Genomic DNA, 18,859 nt, shown 5'->3' with positions numbered 1-18,859 from the left:
TCTGAGCCAACTCGGAGACATTGGAATGGAGTTAAACATATTTTCCGTTATCTCCGAGGAACCATAGATTTGGGATTATATTATTCCAAGGATTCCACTAACTCGTTTTAGTTGGATATGCCGATATTGGATATAGATCCGATCCACATAAGGCTCGCTCTCAAACCGGGTATTTATTTTGTTATAACGGCACCGCTATTTCTTGGCGTTCTACGAAGCAATTGCTAGTAGCTACATCTTCTAACCACTCTGAGATTATTGCTTTATATGAAGCTGGAAGAGAGTGTGTTTGGTTAAGATCTGTTATAACACATATTCATAATTCTTGTTGCTTAATACCGGTTACCAATTCTCCCACTATAATTTATGAAGATAATGCTGCTTGTGTTGCACAAGTCAGGGGAGGATATATCAAAGGTGATAGGACCAAGCATATCTCGCCGAAATTTTTCTATACTCATGAACTCCAAGAAAGTCGACAAATTGATGTTAAACAGATTCGATCCATAAATAATCTTGCAGATCTTTTTACCAAATCATTGCCAACATCAAGTTTTGAGAAATTAGTATATGGTATTGGTATGAGGCGAGTTCATAAGATGTAAGATTAATTAGCCTCAGAAGTGGCTATATGGCTCTATTGAGGGGGAGATATTATGAACTATGCATTGCATCATTGATATGCGGCTAGTTCACAAGATGCAATAATGATTAGTCCCAGGAGTGGCTATATATACATTGCACTTTTTTTTTTTTTCTTTAAGTCCGGTTTTTTCCCATAGGGTTTTTCCGGCTTAAAGTTTTTAACGAGGCAATCAATGCATCCATAAAAGGGAGAGATCATAACATTTGTGCTCTGCACTCTTTTTCCCTTTTGTCCGGTTTTTATCCCACTGGGTTTTTCCGGCTTAAGGTTTTTAATGAGGCAGTATCATTCAATGCACATTCGTAATGAATATGATGAATATTCAAGGGGGAGTGTTATGAAATACATGAATGGATAGAATACATAAATGAATATTCATTATATTCATCTTATCCAATGTACTTATTATGGTACATTTGTATCAAATGTTCTAAGTACATCTCCTATACAATGAACATTCGTCTCCCTTATCATGTACATGTATCATTCGATACATTGATATTAATGATAAGTACATTCTTGTTCTCCTATAAATAGGAGTTTAGTTTTGATGTACAATACACTATCACACGAAACACGACAGTGAGATACTATAAATAAAGCTCTTTCATCTTGCTACTATCTCTAGTGTTCACTTGCTTTCTCTTCTTTAATCTCTTCTCTATTATATATTCGCCACGCGATATTTTACAACAATCTTGAGGTTTTTTTATAGTTATTAAAAATTAATTTGGGACAGGTGTACCAATTTAGAGTTTTTGATGATTAAAAATTTTTCATGATATTAATTCTATATTATATCAATATAGATGCTCAAAAATAAAAGTCAAGCGATTGAAGTAGAATGTTCACATTCATTGTCTACTTCTAGTTATAGAAAATGACACAAATAGTCTCCAAACTTTTGCCTAATGTGTAATTAAGTCCATAAACTTTTAATTTGTTTGATGTGGTCTCTGAATTTTAGCCCAATGTGCAATATGGTTCATGAACTTTAAATTTTTTTTAATATAGTTCATAAACTTTTGATACATATTCAATACAGTCCTTGAACTTGTATCAAAATGTTCAATGTCATCCCTACTCTTGAATCAATTAAAAAACTACATTCAATATTTCATATAGTTCAGAGACCGTATTGAGTATGTATCAAAAGTCCAGAGATTACATTAAACAATTGAAAAGTTCGGAGACCACATTGCATATTGGATTAAAGTTCAAGAGCCTTATTGAACAAATCAAAATTTCGAATATCAAATTGCACATTATATTAAAGTGCAGGGACTATTCGTGTAATTATTTTTCTAGTTAAGATTTATCCTTTTTTTTTCAGCTACTTATTATTTCAGTATCAACAAATAATTTTAATATCTTCAAAAAATAACCTCACTCATGCAATGATACATTTCGGACAGAAAACAGTTGACGAAGCTTAGGCTGCAAGAAATCGAAACATGGATAAGCAAAGAAAAGCGGGAATCATTACAAGCATTTGGGCAGTAAAGAAAGCTATCAGACCGTGTTCGGAAGACGAGGTACCCCCATCTTTTCGCCTTTCGTAGACCTCGAATGGTGGGTTGACGAAAAGACCTCGAGTTGCTTCTTTTAAGAGTCCATGGACGACCCCTTTGCCTCCCCGTGTCATTCTTCTTCGTCGCTAAGAATGCTCACTTCGGAGCTCAAAAAGGGCTGATGATGTCCGTACAAGCTTTGCCCAATTTTTGCCTCGAAAGTTTCTTGAAACCTCAGAGCGATTTTTCCCTGGTGCTTTGATCAGCAAGAAAAGGGGAGAAAGAAACAAGTAGAAGATTTTGGTACGTGGGTTCAGATGGGTTTGGGAGGAAGCCCAAACAGAGTGGTGGGTGTGGAGATAGCTGAGGGTGGTTTGAGCAGGAGGAGGAGACATGGTACTAATGACCTGATTGATATTGTCTCCTCTTGGTCTCTTCATGACATTCTCAACGAAAACCTCTACCATGACCAGGTTTCTTTCTATTCTTCCCTCATCTTTGCTTTTTTTTTTCCTTTTATCATGCCCTTTTGGTTTTATTCTCGTTTAAGTTCAACGACAATGTGGTGTTTACCTGAGAATTTTCCAATGATGCTAGTTCGTTCCTTTTTTTTGTTTGATTGTGCTTTTAATAAGCCTAGCCTTATAAGAACCTTGCATTCAACTTAGTAGAATAGAACCCTTTATGCTTCTACTATGTTCACAAGCTCGTTCGGTATTTTAGGAGTATATGTTATGTTTTACGGAATTTGGTCAAAGTATTTTTTGAAATGTCAAGGTTCGTTGGTCATATTTGACAATTGGCCGAGCTGTTTTTTTAGGTGGAGACTATACCGGATACATTTCAGTCGGTCCGGCATTATCTTGGATCGTATGTCTACCCTTTACTGGAAGAAACACGGGCCAGTCTGTGCTCGCGTTTGAAAAATATTTATTTGCTGCCTTTCACTGAAGTTATTGAATTTGTGGAATGCACGGGAAGTAGGAACTCATATGCTGTTAAGGCCGGTCGGTGGAGCAATGAATCCAATAGTCATGGGAAGGAAACATACAAAACTTTGCCTGGAGATATCTTGATTCTAACTGATGCTAAGCCAACAGCTGTTGCTGATTTGGAGAGGTTCGGAAGAAGATGGGCGTTCACATTAGTTAGGATGATTGGAAAAGACGATGAAGAGGATGAGGCAACGTCATCCACAAACTTTGAAGTGGAGACATTATTGGACCTTGAAGTAAATAATTCCTGGAAGCCAATGTATGCAATTTTCCTGATACATATAGTCACTAACAGAAGGATATGGAATGCGTTGCATATGTCTCGGAACTTGGATATTTTGAAGGAAGTTCTCTGCACAGATGTGGTGGTATGACTTTCCTTTTTGTACCTTCGGTCCATTTAGACTTGAAATTGCTATTATTATCATCTAAGCTTCAAAGCTTCATTTTACTCCTATCGATTTTTAAGTTTCTTCGGAAAAGAAGATAAATGTTGCTTTAAGTCATGCTGTTGCATCAATAGATTAGGATGGTTGTTTCTTTTAGTTGGTCCGTTTCATGATATGGAGATGAATGAATTATGTCTTGAACAGGGCAAATTAATTCCTTGGTGGCGACTTACTTGTTAGTACTAGACCTTAAAATTTTCTATACTATACTTTTCATGGGATTTAAGTTTGTGCTGTGCAATGCTCTTTATATCATATTAACACCAATTAAGTTTCAGGACCTTCTACCATATTTACATGGTCTGGATTATCACAAGAAATGTGTTTCGGTTGCAGGCTGACAAAGTTTCTAATCTTGTGTTTCGGTTGCAGGCTGACAAAGTTTCTAATCTTTGTATTACAAAGGGTAATGGTTCTGCGAGTGAGAGCCTTGACGAGAGATTGAGCCATGATCTAAATGAATCCCAGAAAAAAGCAGTGGGGGCCTGTCTCAGTAAACTCCAATGTGAGAACAAGCCATCTGTCGAACTGATATGGGGTCCTCCTGGAACTGGGAAAACTAAAACCGTCGCTGCACTGCTATTTAATCTCTTGAAAAGGAAACATAGAACCATTGTTTGTGCTCCTACAAATGTTGCCATCAAGGAAGTGGCATCTCGTGTTCTAAAGCTGCTAAAGGAATCAGATAGTGGTATAAGCACTGAAACGGAAAGTTTGGTCTGTTACTTTGGAGACATGCTTATTTTTGGGAACAAGGAGCGGCTGAAAGTTGATTCCGACATTGAAGTAATATACTTGGAACATCGTGTAGAGCGCATTTCTGAATTCACTGGTTGGCATCAGTGTCTAACTTCCATGATAGATACTCTTGCCAACTGTCTCCGTCAATACCACATATTTTTGGAAAACGAACACACGAAAAGAAGGAAACCAGGAAGTGATGATGATGGGAGTGAATGCGGAAGCAGTGAAGAAGATGTTAACTGTGAGCTTAAATCATTTCTTGAGTTTTTCAAGGACCGATTCAAGGAAACTGTCCAGCCCCTGCGGAGATGCCTCTATACTTTCTGTAATCATATATCCAGAACTAAATTCCAGAATATTACATCCCTCCTTAACTTACTTGATTCTTTTGAATCTTTATTATGTGGAGAGAAGTTGGATTCAGAGATGATGGAGATAACTCTTTCACGTGATGATCTTAGCCTGTTTTCGTTTGAGACGTCCATGGGTCCACTATATAATATATATATGAAGAGACAGGAATGCCTTTCCATGTTACTAACTGTTCGTGATTCTCCGAAGGATCTAAAACTTCCAAACTTTATGAGTGAGGACACGATAGCCAACTTCTGTTATCAACATGCATCCCTGATTTTTTGCACTGCTTCCAGTTCATATAAGCTGTACTCTGTGGACATGGAGCCTCTCAATTTACTGGTAATCGATGAGGCAGCCCAGTTGAAAGAATGCGAGTCAGTAATTCCTCTGCAACTCCCTGGTGTCAAGCGTCTGATTTTAGTTGGAGATGAGTGTCAGTTGCCGGCTATGGTCGAAAGCAAGGTAATGTTTAAATGTCTGAAAAGGAACTTTGTATTTGGTTTTGAAAGATTTGTAATATTGTTCTCTTCATTTGACCTTAGATGGGCTAAATGTGCTATACCTAATGCCCATTGAATTCTATATCATGTTTTATTTTTACAGGTTTCTAGACGGGCTCGTTTTGGAAGGAGTCTGTTTGAACGATTCAGTTCACTTGGTTATTCAAGGCAACTTTTCAATACACAATACCGGATGCATCCATCAATAAGTCTGTTTCCGAATTTTAAATTTTATCAAAACCAAATTTTGGACGGGACAAATGTGAAGAGCAAAAGTTACAGAAAAAGTCATTTGCCATGGCCAATGTTTGGCCCTTACTCGTTCATAAATATTCCTGATGGAGAAGAACAAATCGGTGATGATGGCTGTAGCCGTAGAAACCCTGTTGAGGTGGAAGTTATCTCAAGGATAGTGAGGAATCTGTACAGAGGTATGTCAAGAGAATTTTATGCATATTGCTTCGAGCACATGGATTTTACATGTATTACTTAATCATATAGGTGCAGATTATGATGGCCATTAATAGTTCTTTTCCTAAGATATTTCTTTTGAAGTTTTGCAACCTGCAAAAATAATTTCACTGTAGTGATGGTTTTATTTCCTTTTCTTTGCAGCTTGGAATGGGTCAGAAGAAGATCTGACAGTAGGTGTCATATCTCCTTACAAAGCTCAGGTTGCTGCAGTTCTAGCTAAACTCGGGAAAAAGTATGAAAATATCAAGGGCTTTATGGTCAAGGTGAAGTCAGTGGATGGATTCCAAGGGGGTGAAGAAGACATTGTTATTCTATCCACCGTAAGATCAAACTCGCGTGGGAATATTGGGTTCTTGTCCAGTCCTAAGAGAACCAATGTTGCTCTTACCAGGGCCAGGTACTCTATCCTCTTAACTGTGTCAAATTACATTTTTAGAGTGATATAGCAAGTAAATCCCAGAGTTAATTTCCTATCTATAGGTATTGTCTGTGGATTCTGGGAAATGGGAAAACACTAACAAAAAGCAAGTCTGTGTGGGAAGCTGTGGTTGACAATGCAAAGAGTCGTGGATGTTTTTTCAATGTTGATGATGACAAGGATTTGGCTAAAGCCATCTTAGATGTGAAGAAAGAGAATAATCAGCTTGATGATCTGCTTGACAGAAGCAGTGTACTTTTCAGAAATGCAAGGTGGAAGGTAAAAATCTTTGCTCAACAGTATTCTACGGATTTATTTTCAAAATAAGCATTGAGTTTTATAGAACTTGTGACAACATATCTTATTGTCATGCTTTGGTCTTATCAGGTTCTTTTCAGTGACAACTTCCTGAAGTCTTTCAGAAAGCTGGCATCACTCAGGATAAAGATGTCAATCATTATGCTTCTGTCAAGACTATCCAGTGGCTGGAGACCAAAGAAGAGGAATGTGGATATAATTTGTGAACACTCATCTCATATCGTGAGACAATTTAAGGCTGAAGGTCTCTATGTCTTATGCACGATTGATGTTGTAAAGGAACTGAGATACATCCAAATCCTGAAGATATGGGATGTAATGCCTTTAGAGGATGTGGCAAAATTGGTCAAACGTTTGGACAGCATTTTCGAGACATATAGTGATGATTTTATTAGTCGTTGCAATGAGAAATGCTTTGAGGGGTAAGTCTGATCATTTCTTCTTACTGAAGATAGGTAGCACATCACTTACTAAATTAGAAAGCATTCTTTTCCAGATAGATGACTCAAATATCTTGAATTGATCTTATCCCTCTATTTTCTTTCATTTCACATGCCTCTTCCGGTTATAGGGATCAGCAAGTTCCGAAGACCTGGGCATGTACTGTCGATTTTGTCCGCTGTCGAAGTCCTAGTGAAGATCAATTTGGGAGTAGTTCTGATGCTGATGCTTCAGATCGTAGGTTGTATGTAGAAAATGTGAAAGTGAGCGAGAGTTTGCTTCTGATGAAATTCTACCCCTTATCATCAGATATTGTCAGAAATTTGCTCGATGACAGTGACGGTAATGAAGCAAGTCTTCCGTTTAAAGTAACAGAGCAAGAACAAGAGATAATTCTTTTCCCCAGAAGCACTTTTATACTTGGGCGATCTGGAACCGGTAAAACTACAGTCCTGACAATGAAGTTGTTTAGAAATGAGAAACTGCACGATGAAGGAACCAAGGGATTTCAGGAAATCCAAAGTGGTATTAGCCACAGCAAAGATGCCTCCCTGGAAATCAATGTTGAGGAAATCGGTGAAGGAGCAGAGGATTGTGTATTGCGCCAGCTTTTTGTGACTATCAGTGCAAAATTATGTTTTGCGGTCAAACAACACGTATCTCAACTTAGAAGGTACATAAAATGTCATGGGAAGATGTTTGAACAATAGAATAAATATTCTGCAATTTTTACAATGATTAAACATATGCAAGGGTTAATGGATTGTCAATTTATTTTTTATTTTTTATTTTATTTTTATTTTTATTTTTATTTATGAATTAGTTGGGAGAAGAAGATAACCCCTTTGGCATGCTACTATTTTCCTCCTAGCGGAGAAGCACAACCAAGATACTTCATTTTATACAGTTCGATAGGAAATATAACATGTGGCAAGAGCGCATGGGTCAAATCAGCACTTTGCCATGCTCGGGTGCTACCACTCGGATATAGCTGCTAGACAATAGATTTAATCATTGCATGTTAGAGATTGACATCTTCTGCTTGCTGAAACTAAACATTAGTTTGTGCAGCAATATTCCTTATTTTGGTCTTCGTGCCACTTATTTAGTTTGCAATACCATTTTATTGGAAATTTTCACATTAAATTTTGTGATTGTAGCATTGTACATATAAAGAGAAAATCGCCCTTTTTAAAACTTGTGCAATTATAACCAGAATCGAGAAAGGACCATGTGTTCTACAAATCTTGCTGCGGGGGAAAATTTTAATTGCCAGCGGATGTAAACGCTATCCGTGTCTCATAGTATATCATTGCAACCTCGGTGCATCAGCGTATTCTAATTTCCTTTTTGCTGTTAGTTACCTAAAAGTAGCAATTATGAGATTGCATGTGTAGTGGAGGTATTCCCGTAAGTTTGTTAAAACTATATATTTCCATTTCTAATTGCTGGCTTCATTAATCCTGCAGCTCCAGCATTGGTGCAAAACAAAGAGTTAAAAGCTCTTCAGTTGATGAGATTGTTGATGATGCAGCATTATTCAAGGATATCCCGGATTCATTTTTAGACATATCTCCCAACTCTTATCCCCTTGTTATAACTTTTCGTAAGCTTCTGATGATGCTAGACGGAACTGTGGGGGTTTCATTCTTTGAAAGGTTCCCCGATCTAAGGGATCTTTGTCGTGGCCAATCCTTCAATTCTAGACCAGTGGCCTTACAAAGTCTTCTAAGAGCTAAGGAGGTTACTTACGAAAAGTTTTGTGCTGTTTATTGGCCTCACTTCAATGACAAGATAAGGAGGAGGCTTGATCCTTCCAGAGTCTTCACTGAAATAATGTCCCACATAAAGGGTGGTCTTCAACCAGCAGATGGTTGTGAAGGCAAACTTGACAGACCAGCTTATGTTTCACTTTCAGAGGGTCGTGTATCCACTCTGAGTATTCAGAGAAGAGAAGAAATTTATGATGCTTTTGAGGATTATGAAAAGATGAAAATGGAAAATGATGAATTTGATTTGGCCGATATTGTCAATGATCTTCATCGCCGTCTTTTTTGTGGGCAGTTTGCTGTCAACATAGTGGATTTTGTATATATTGATGAAGTGCAGGATCTCACCTTGAGACAAATTTCACTGTTCAAGTATATCTGTAGAAACGTTGATGGGGGCTTTGTGTTTTCTGGTGACACTGCACAAACTATTGCAAGGGGAATAGACTTCAGGTTTGAAGACATAAGGTCCCTTTTCTACAAGGAGTTCTTGATAGATTCAATGGATGGACCTGATAAAAGAATGGAAAAGGGATGTCTTTCCAAAATTTTCCATTTGAGCCAAAACTTCCGCACTCATGCTGGTATACTCAAACTGGCGCAGAGTGTTGTTGATCTCCTTTACCATTTTTTCCCTTTATCCATTGATGCTTTGGGCCCTGAAACTAGCTTTATATGTGGGGAAGCCCCAATTTTACTTGAATCGGAGAATGACGAAAGTGCCATACTATCAATTTTTGGCAAACGTGATTTTAGTGGTAATTTCGTTGGCTTTGGAGCAGAGCAGGTTATTTTGGTTCGAGATGATCACTCTAGAAATGAAGTTTCGAACCTTGTGAGAGGGCAAGCTCTAGTTCTGACGATAGTGGAGTGCAAGGGGTTGGAATTTCAGGTAGGTGTGTGTCAGGTTGGATTGTTTGCCATGGGATTTTAATGGTAGCAGCATAGAGATTTCATGAACTTTTTTTTTAATGGGTCATGACCAATTTGCTGGAAGCTGTTACTCGGAAAAAAACTTGGATTGGTATTTTCATTCTACTATGCCCTTTTTTGTATGCAGACAATGGCTTCTAGATACTCATAATGTAGAATTTGTTTGGCCTCATGTCAACATCATCCTCTAGGTTAATAGACAATATCAACAATCTTGTGACTTTACGGCTGTTCTTGATAGGCTGGTGTGTCAAAATGAGTCCAGATATTTTTTTTCCTAAATTTTTTAGAATTGTTCCTGTATTCATGAAACTTGATATCTGTTATTTTGGTTACAAAATTTAATGTTTTTACCTGAAACTTTTTTGCCGTGACATTGTATAGGACGTTTTATTGTACAACTTCTTTGGCACATCACCTCTGAAAAGTCAATGGAGGGTCATTTATGGATACATGAAGGAGCAAGCTTTGCTCGATAACAGCTCTCAATGGTCTTCCCCAAGTTTCGATGACGCGAAGCACAATATATTATGCTCTGAATTGAAACAATTGTACGTCGCAATTACTCAGACAAGACAAAGATTGTGGATTTGTGAGAATGCCCTAGAGTTCTCCAAACCAATTCTCGACTACTGGAAGAAGAAGTGCCTCATTCAAGTTAGGTTGGTAGATCATGCCTTTGCAGAAGCAATGCAGGTCAGGAGCACGCCAGAGGAGTGGAAGTCACAAGGTTTTAAGGTTTGCTGTTTTTCTGTTTTTTCTTTATTAGTTGTTTCCTCTTCACGGAATTGTTATTTTCGCCTCATTTGGAGTCAACATGATCTGTGAATGCTAGAGATTTTGGAATGACAATAGTGACTGCAAAAGTATGACTGATCCTGAAAAAAAAAATGTGTGTAGAATGTGGACGTTCTATGGTACAAATATGGTGATCGATTTGCCAGCTTCATTGGTTTTTTAGTAGTTTGGCTGAATGCTTCATTTAGACACACAGTGGATAAACAATATGATAGGAATATTCCTATAATCTTTTTCCTCATTTGAGGTTATAAGGCAATGACAGTGCATTGTTTTGGTGTAAGTCTACACCTCTGATTTTTCCTATAAGGGAGGACTATGTTTTCTTTTTTTCTTCTTTTCACCTTCTCTGGAGAAGCTATTGATCTCTCTCTTTTTTTTCTTTTTAATAAACTTTGCAAGCTCTTACGTGAGGGTAAATACCCAATGGCAATAACGTGCTTTGAACGAGCAAGGTACACATACGGGGAGAGATTAGCTAAGGCCTCCGCTTTCAAAGCAGATGCAGATCTCAAGCACGTTTCAAATCCACAAGAGGCTTCTGACCTTCGAAGGCAGGCTGCTGAGATCTATGAAACAATTGGAATGGCCGACTCTGCAGCGGAGTGTTTCTACATGTTGAAGGAATATGAGATAGCAGGTATCATTTTTCTTTTCATTTCTTTCAAAATGATAAGGTGGAGATATGCTGCATCTTTACTTTTCTTCTTGTTGTAGCTATGTCAAAGCTGCCTAAGAGAGAGAGAGAGAGAGAGAGAGAGAGGAAATTTGACTTAGCATTCTTCTGTATGTAGTATTTTGCATGCGCGGTACGCTCTTGTTTACCAGTTTAATTGATTTTCCTCTTTCGATATTAAAACAAAAGTAGTTCAATCTCAGTTCGATCTCACTTGTTAACTTTGAAATGCTTTTGGTGAATTTTGAGCAAGTGCTACTAATGTTGACTTCATGATTAATGTCCTGGCTTGGAAGTTGATTATTTTTCTATATGATAACCTGTCTCTGCTCTCTCAGCAGTTTTGAAAAATTTGAGCTGCTAAGTTCTTAACACTGACCAGACCTATGAGTTTAGAAAAAAGCTGTGGCTGCCAGTTGCAATACTCCATGTTGACTATGGTTTGTCAAAAACTTCTTGGTATTGTAGCCACCTACGGACGTTGATCCTGTTTCATCTCTTGACATTGGAGAATATAGTTGATCCGTACAAGAGCAGAGCTGTACAAGAGCATTTCTGGCAGCTTCCAAATGTCCCTTTGCTATGTTTTATCTTCTGAACATCCGCACTCTATAAATGAGACTGACATCAAATATGTTTATGCTTCAACAGGTAGAATATACATGGATAAATGTGGAGAATCTGCTTTGGAGAAAGCTGGAGAGTGTTTCTCTCTTGCTCAGTGCTACAGTCTTGCAGCGGAGGCATATGCAAGGGCAAATATTTTCTCAAAGTGCTTGTCCATTTGTGCTGAAGAAAAACTCTTTAAAATGGGTCTGCGATACATTGAGGATTGGAAAAGGCAGGGAACAGAGAAGAAAAGTAAAGAAATAGAGATATTGGAACAGGACTTTTTAGAGAGTTGTGCCCTTCATTTCTACAACCTCAGAGACTACAGGACCATGATGAAGTCTGTGAAGGCTTTTCATTGCATCGATTCAATGAGAAACTTGCTTATGAGGTTTGGATGCATCGATGAACTTATAAGTCTGGAGGAAGACTTTGGTAACTTTTTGGAGGCAGCCAAGATTGTGAGGATGAAAGGTGACATCCTTCGTGAGGTTGATCTACTTGGGAAGAGCGGAAAAAACAGGGAAGCGTCGATGAACATCCTGTGGTACGTATTATTCTATTCCCTTTGGGCTCCTGGAAGCAAAGGGTGGCCCTTGAAGCAGTTTGCACAGGAGGAGGAGCTGGTAGCAAAAGCCAAACTTCTTGCAAAGCCTGAGCCTATTACCTTCTATGAATATGTTTCTGTAGAATCAAGCATTTTGCTAAATAAACAGAACAGTTTGGCTCAAATGAAAGAACATTTGAGTGCTTCCAGTAGAAATGGAAGTGTCAGAGGTGAAATACTGTGCGCTCGAAATATTCTGGACTTCCATCTTCATCAAAATATCTCAAATTTTTGCTGGGAATATGATTGGCTTGTCGACCCAGTGAACTATTCTGAACAACTGATCTTGGGGAATCAGATTTCCGTTGACTCATTGGTCTGCTTTTGGAATCTTTGGAGAGAGAAAATTGTCAGAATTATAGAGAGTGCAGGATGCGTGGAGATGCTGGTGAGAAAGGAAAATACGTCAAGTTGGGAGTTCTGTTTGAATTACTTTGGTGTTCTGGAGCAACGGAACAACATGCAAAGAACTTATCACCTTCTAAACCCAGATGCTGATTGGGTCAGAAACATAGATAAAAGATCTCTTCAAAAAAAAGGACAATTGGTTGCTTTGGATCTTAGACAATTGGTCTCTGCAGCTCAAAAGTATTGGTATTGTGAGCTTTCTTCTGTTGGTATGGAGCTCCTGCACAAATTGGATGCCCTTTATCAATTTTTGGCGAAGAGTTCTCGGTCGAACTTCTGGCAAAGCAGATGTCTTGCTATCTTACATGAGGTTGCCAAGTTCCTTCAAGAACTTTGTCCGAATCACTCGTTCCGGTATGCGGCACTGGATAGTTTCATTGAAGCATCCAGTGGGAGGTACTTTGGTCGCATATTTCCACTTGACTGGAGAATATCGTCATCAGAGAATATGGTATCTCTGAGAGGAAGTGAGGCTTCTCGTAATTTACTGAGAGAAACAATGAACATGATAATTTCGAAGAAGCATTTTTCACATGGGAAGATGGGTGAGCTTGCGACTTTGGTTCTTGGGTCTGGAATGCTTGACGATGGTTTGTACGGAAAAATAGCAAAATCATTTAAAGGAGATACGTCATGGGAGGCATTCATGGAATGCATTTGTCGGGATGTACCATCAGACCTTCCTCAGGCGAGCAATGGACCCGTGGAAATCTCTTTGGCTTGGAACCTTTATCGAGCTTTGGCAGATGCTTACAATGCCAATTGGAAGACTGAAAGAGACTGCATCACACCAATTTGCTTTTTGTATCTCTTGGAACGACTTGTGATTTTGTTAGCTTGCTCCAAAGGGCAGTTTTATACAACGAAATCTTCTCTAGTTGAATGGCTCATCTGCCATGAAGGTTTAGCAAAGCCTAGCTTCAGTTTCAACCTGGGAAATTGCTTGGAGCCCATCATTCAGTTTGTTACAAGGACCGTTGTGGACCTTCTTCGCAATAAGGATGATACCAGACAATGGATAAAAAATTCGAACCTAAATGTGAGGGAGTATTACCCGTTGTTGGTCTTGAAGTTGGTTCTTTTGGTTTGTTTGCTTCACCTGAATTTTGGCATCAGTCCATATTTTCTCTTCGATTTGCTCGGTAAGAGTTGGATTTCTGAGCAAATACCTCCAGAATTTCATCATATTCTTTCACGTTGCCGGAGGCCAAACTTACAGGAAATTTCAGTGGGTGTTCTCGCTGAAGCATTCGAAAAAAAGTTGATGATCCCCTTGTAATTACCAATTCTGCTTCAGATTGTTCAAAATGTCCACATGCCATCATTTTAGATGTGAAGTCGCACAAATGCAAAGAAGAGATTATGAAAGTTCTATTCCCCAAAGATGGAAGTGCTGAGAGCTCTTGCAAGTTGCAAGATCTGACTGAATTTTCCATGGATTCCTCTTCATCTTCCGACAGTGTAGTACCAGTTGTGCATTCGGATGGTGCAAATGCGTCGTCATTGCCGGGACAAGAAGTGGGCTTAGCAAATGAGGAAGAGAAGGGCAAAGCTGGGGAAGCTGAAAAAACCGGTGAAGTGAAGAAGGATCAGCAGGCTTCATCATCTTCTTTTTCCCAGACTAGCGGTGTGGAAAACCGGAACAAGAACAAGGGCAATTGCAAGTCCAAAGGTAAGCAAAATAAGAAAGGAAGAGGCAAGAAGAAATGAATCCTCACTTAATTGTCGCAGATACAGTTTGAGTGAAAATTGTATGTTGTTATATTCTACAGGTAGTCCACGTTCTTGTAATACATGTGGAACTTTTTAGTAAAATAGTTCTTAGAATGAAGAAAAACAGATCTCTTGACAGGAAGCTCATTATACATGTCCTGAAGTTCTAGCAGAGAATAGTCATGAAAATCTAGTATTCCTTTCTTGGCTGCAGATTATTGTTCCTTCTTTTTTACCACTCTAAACCTTTAATTTTCTCATGCCTCGCGATAGCATGTATGCAGTGAAGAATGAGAAAGAAAATGCAACTTCCTCTTCATATCTTATTTAGTTACAGACCATCTTGATAGAGAAGTTTGCTTGATTGTAGTGAAAACATGTAATGAGATCCAGCCTAGGAGACCATATGTCCATATGGGAATGTACATCATTAACCTGTGTGTACCCTCACCAAATGAAGGACGGGACCGTCCCCCGGAAAACTCTCCTATTTACAGACGGATAGGCACAACAGTTAGCCAAACCTGTATCTTGATGGAGGATGAAGGACGATATTTCTATAAGATTTGAAAATCTGGGCGACTCTTACAATGAGCCACCTCCTGAATAGTTTTTGTTGTGCTAAGGACTTGTCTCTATTGCTGAATGATTTCAGGCGTCGGAATTGGTCAGGTGATGATGTCAGTTTTTCAATCTAATGAAAAAATTATCGAACCTCGTAATTAATTCAACGCGTAGTTACTAGAGAAATAAATGGGGAATAGTAAATAAATGAAGAAATCTGCATGGGACAATCTGAATGTCGGTATTTACTCTATGGGAATAGTTAACTGTAAATAATCTATTAATAAATAGGAGAATTATAGAGTTATGATCACATACATGTTTAAGTATTTTTCAAGTCCTAAAGTACACCCAAACTCACGGTATATATTAATGGAAACAACTCAGTTTGGATGTCGACAGAAAACCTCCAATGTGTTTAATAAAGTGCACCACTTGCGTCTTGCGCGGCTATAATCCAAGAAGCTCCTGTGCTGTCAGGCAAAAGAGTTGTGGATCAAAGTTCTTGACCAAATACTTATTTGTTAGTCTCCTGGCTGTTGACAGCTGTTATACCAATTATGCAATATAGCGCGAAAACTATTAGATATTGCAATTAAATCAATTGGTATCACGGCTATTTAAGGAAGATAGAAAAGGCCTTGGTTAAGCTCCAATGGCTATGAGGACTTCAACAGACAAGTGTTCGGTCAAGAATTCCACTCCGCATAGTCTTAACTGAGGTACACAAATTTAAACATGAAGCAATGGACCTACTTTGATTCGGAAGAACTAAGGCAGCATTCTGAGTATGTTGAAGTTGAAGTAGAATGTTGTGATGATGTCATGAACTTGCTTAGCAAAAGCTTTGTCTTTTTTTTTGTTAGCAAAAGCTTTGTCAAATGCTGATAATTTTACTCTTTTCATAACACGATTATTAAATATAAGAGGAAAATCAATGGACGTGCTCCAAATTGGGTTTAATCGTGAAAATGTTGAGAACCGTGGGTAAAAAAAATAAGAAACTGAACATCGTTGGCAAATAATTTTGTCAATAAACCAAATCTGCATTTGAAAAAGGAAGAAAAAATAATAATAATAATAATAATAATAATAATAATAATAATAATAATAATAATAATAATAATAATAATAATAATAATAATAATATTGAAAATGGTATAGTAAAAAAAAACGTTTTTCTAATTAATCTCCCTTTCTTTTTACAACTCATTGAAGAACCAATTACAAATTCGAATTTAAAAAAGAAAAATAAAATGAAAAACTAAAAAATCGAACTTTTAAAAAAAAAAAAAATTAAAAAATTCGATTTTTTTTTGGCCTAAGATAAAGTCATACTATCAAAATCACTTTCTAATGAGATCCAAATATCAAAAAACGTTTTTGATTTGATTATATATTACCAAATAATGGAAAATTAATCATATTATTCGAAAATGCTTTTTATCATTGAGTTTTCTATGAAATGAAGGTACCATAAAAAACTTATACTTTTGAAAAGAATTCTTGGTGATTCAAATACTAGAGAGATATAAAATGATTGATTCACTTCCTTCGTCAGTCTCAGAGATGCATGTGGGTTATCCATCACTACGTCTTCACCTTCATCGAAGCTCACCGTCCTTGCGTCACCGCCTAAGCTGCTGCAACATCATCGTCGCCCAGCAACACCGGACCACCTCCTATCGCCGCAGACTTCACGCGCTCTCTCTTTCAGTTCATAGGACATATAGATCCTTCACCTCTGATAACTCATTCTCTCTATTTTCTTCTTCTCTCAGATGACGACTATTTGTGGTGGCTCCAGCTTCAGTCGTTCTTCATCTAACTTAGCTTGAGTACCTCTGTCGGGTGATTCCGTCGCTAAATTTGGTCATTGCCGAGTGTCGTCTTCCTGAGATTCTCAGAGACATTCAGTAATCTTCATTTATTAGTAGGATCCACGTACTCCACTGAGATTCGATTCCATGGTTTCTCCGTATGCATATAAACTCCCGGGCTCTAAGATAGAGGATCTAATGTTACAATATGAAATATTATTATGGTTGATTTGAAAAGGATATGTAAAACAAACAAAGTGATACAAATGATAAAAATTTTAATGGCAATGACACGTTACAATATGATTGAAATATAAATAATCACAAAAATATTTCACAATACATCTTGTTGTGTTTTATACGAATTGGAGACCATGGTTGTTTGATATGAAGAACATTTAGAATATCGATGGCTATTTTATTGGACAATTAAAATGTTGGTGGGATAATTATCTTATAGAAGATCAAACAAACCAAATCATAAATATAAAAAAAAAAAAAAATATCACACTAAAATTTTTTTCCTGAAAAACTTCATCCTACCCTTCTCAAACTAAACAAAAAACAAAACAAAAAAAATCAATTGAAGTATAACATGCTATCAATGTGGAAAAGAAGGCCATACTGCTGGACGTTATGAAGTCAACAAAAAACTCAACAAGCTATCTCTTGATAATAATACTCTTTATCAAATCAATGAAGTTTTTAATTCTCTCAGCTCAGAAGGACTTCAAGAGATAATAATACTTATCCTTAGAGCATTTAGAAAGTGATTTAAATCCTAAAACTTAAAAAAAAAAAAAGTATAATCAAGTCATAAAACTTGTCAATGTGATCAAATATTCCATTAACTTCGTCCAACTTGATAAATAGAAAATCCCAACAAGTTTTAGAACGTGATTGCACTTCGTAAAATTTTATAACACAATTACTTTTGTGACAGGTTTTAGAACTTGATTGCAATTTTTGAAAATTTAGAACTCAATTGCACTTTCGTGAGAAATTCTAGAACATTCAATGCACTTATCCCAATATTCTATCATCATAACTCTACTTCATAAGAAAATATTTGTGTCCTTCCACTATTAATTGTTACTTTAATCATCAGTCCGTCTGCTAGGATGATTATAATTAAATTTCTTGAAATTTATTTATTGCTATATTAATTATTGTTTTGTTGATTCAATTTCTTCGATCACCATGGGGCTTATTAGCTGCATCACACTTGGGTTGGGATAAAGAGGCATTTGTGTGGCTAGGTTAGTTGCATCGGTCCTCAGATTAGCCTCTTATCTGAATAGCATCTACTAATCGAACACCTGCGCAAGTGCAACTAAACTTAGACGTGTTAAGTTATGCTATGCAGGTTTACGGTTAGAGGATGTCTTTGGGCGGAGCAATTGGGAGATTTAGAGGATAGCTTTACAGAACCTGAAAGCATTAAATGGCTGAAGAGGGTGAACGAGATAGCCAAACAGAATTGAAGGGCTTTATGGAGATAAATAATCCCAAGGGAATGAGAGGGCACCCGTTGCAGTATTTAATTCATGTGAGTAGAGATGGTTAAGTCGATCCTTTGGCTGGTTTTGAAACGCATCATGCAAAATCCTCCTTTCACCCACTACTCTAGCCAATGCTCTCACGACAAGATCAAATCTGCAAATTAATTGCATTCGAATATAAAGGTGAGTAAATGCAATGGATATATACTTAAATTTTCAAGTAATTTTGGGTTAAATCCCAATATTTTGAACTTCGGAAATTGAGAAATATGAGTAGGATAGACAAGCATGAGCATGACAAAGCAAGTTGGGATTTAGATAAATATTTTCTGGAAAAAGAATAATCCAAGTGCCAAAACTTAGCATAAGAGAACACTTAAGTACCAAAAGTTAGTAAAATGAAACTTAAGTATAATTTATTTTTTTTAAAATGAGATACTTGAGTGCTACTTCCGGCGAACCCCGTTGAAAATCCGACGTGGTAATTTTTTTTTATTATTAATTTTGTTTGCCTACGTGGCTTGTTGGAGAGCTGACTTAGCTCTGACTGACCCAAAACGATGTCGTTTTCATAGTTGTCCAAAATAAAAGCCCTAAATCGGTCAAA

The 18,859-nt window shown here is 37.4% G+C and overlaps 1 protein-coding gene across 3 annotated transcripts in view; it reads left to right on the top strand.

Moving 5' to 3' along the window:
* The first annotated feature begins 2,304 nt into the window (after nt 1-2,304).
* The window catches only part of LOC104453597, a 49,366-nt gene continuing 32,811 nt past the window's right edge, over nt 2,305-18,859 (top strand). The window contains exons 1-12 of one of the 3 annotated variants that reach the window (XM_039316466.1): nt 2,305-2,630; nt 2,978-3,520; nt 3,974-5,164; nt 5,306-5,633; nt 5,818-6,073; nt 6,157-6,373; nt 6,482-6,834; nt 6,984-7,526; nt 8,323-9,514; nt 9,940-10,293; nt 10,756-10,993; nt 11,681-14,579. In XM_039316466.1, coding sequence (XP_039172400.1) covers nt 2,475-2,630; nt 2,978-3,520; nt 3,974-5,164; nt 5,306-5,633; nt 5,818-6,073; nt 6,157-6,373; nt 6,482-6,834; nt 6,984-7,526; nt 8,323-9,514; nt 9,940-10,293; nt 10,756-10,993; nt 11,681-13,932 — 7,623 coding nt within the window. In that variant the 5' untranslated portion in view covers nt 2,305-2,474 and the 3' untranslated portion in view covers nt 13,933-14,579. Of the gene's footprint in view, nt 2,631-2,977; nt 3,521-3,973; nt 5,165-5,305; nt 5,634-5,817; nt 6,074-6,156; nt 6,374-6,481; nt 6,835-6,983; nt 7,527-8,322; nt 9,515-9,939; nt 10,294-10,755; nt 10,994-11,680; nt 14,580-18,859 lie in introns of those variants that run through there. The other 2 variants (XM_039316465.1, XM_039316464.1) reach the window with 2 other exon arrangements.

The sequence above is a fragment of the Eucalyptus grandis genome, chromosome 7, assembly GCF_016545825.1.
Source record: "Eucalyptus grandis isolate ANBG69807.140 chromosome 7, ASM1654582v1, whole genome shotgun sequence".
Classification (NCBI taxonomy): Eukaryota; Viridiplantae; Streptophyta; class Magnoliopsida; order Myrtales; family Myrtaceae; genus Eucalyptus; species Eucalyptus grandis.
The sequence above is the reverse complement of the archived record's forward strand: the minus strand, read 5'-3'. Positions and strand labels throughout refer to the sequence as shown.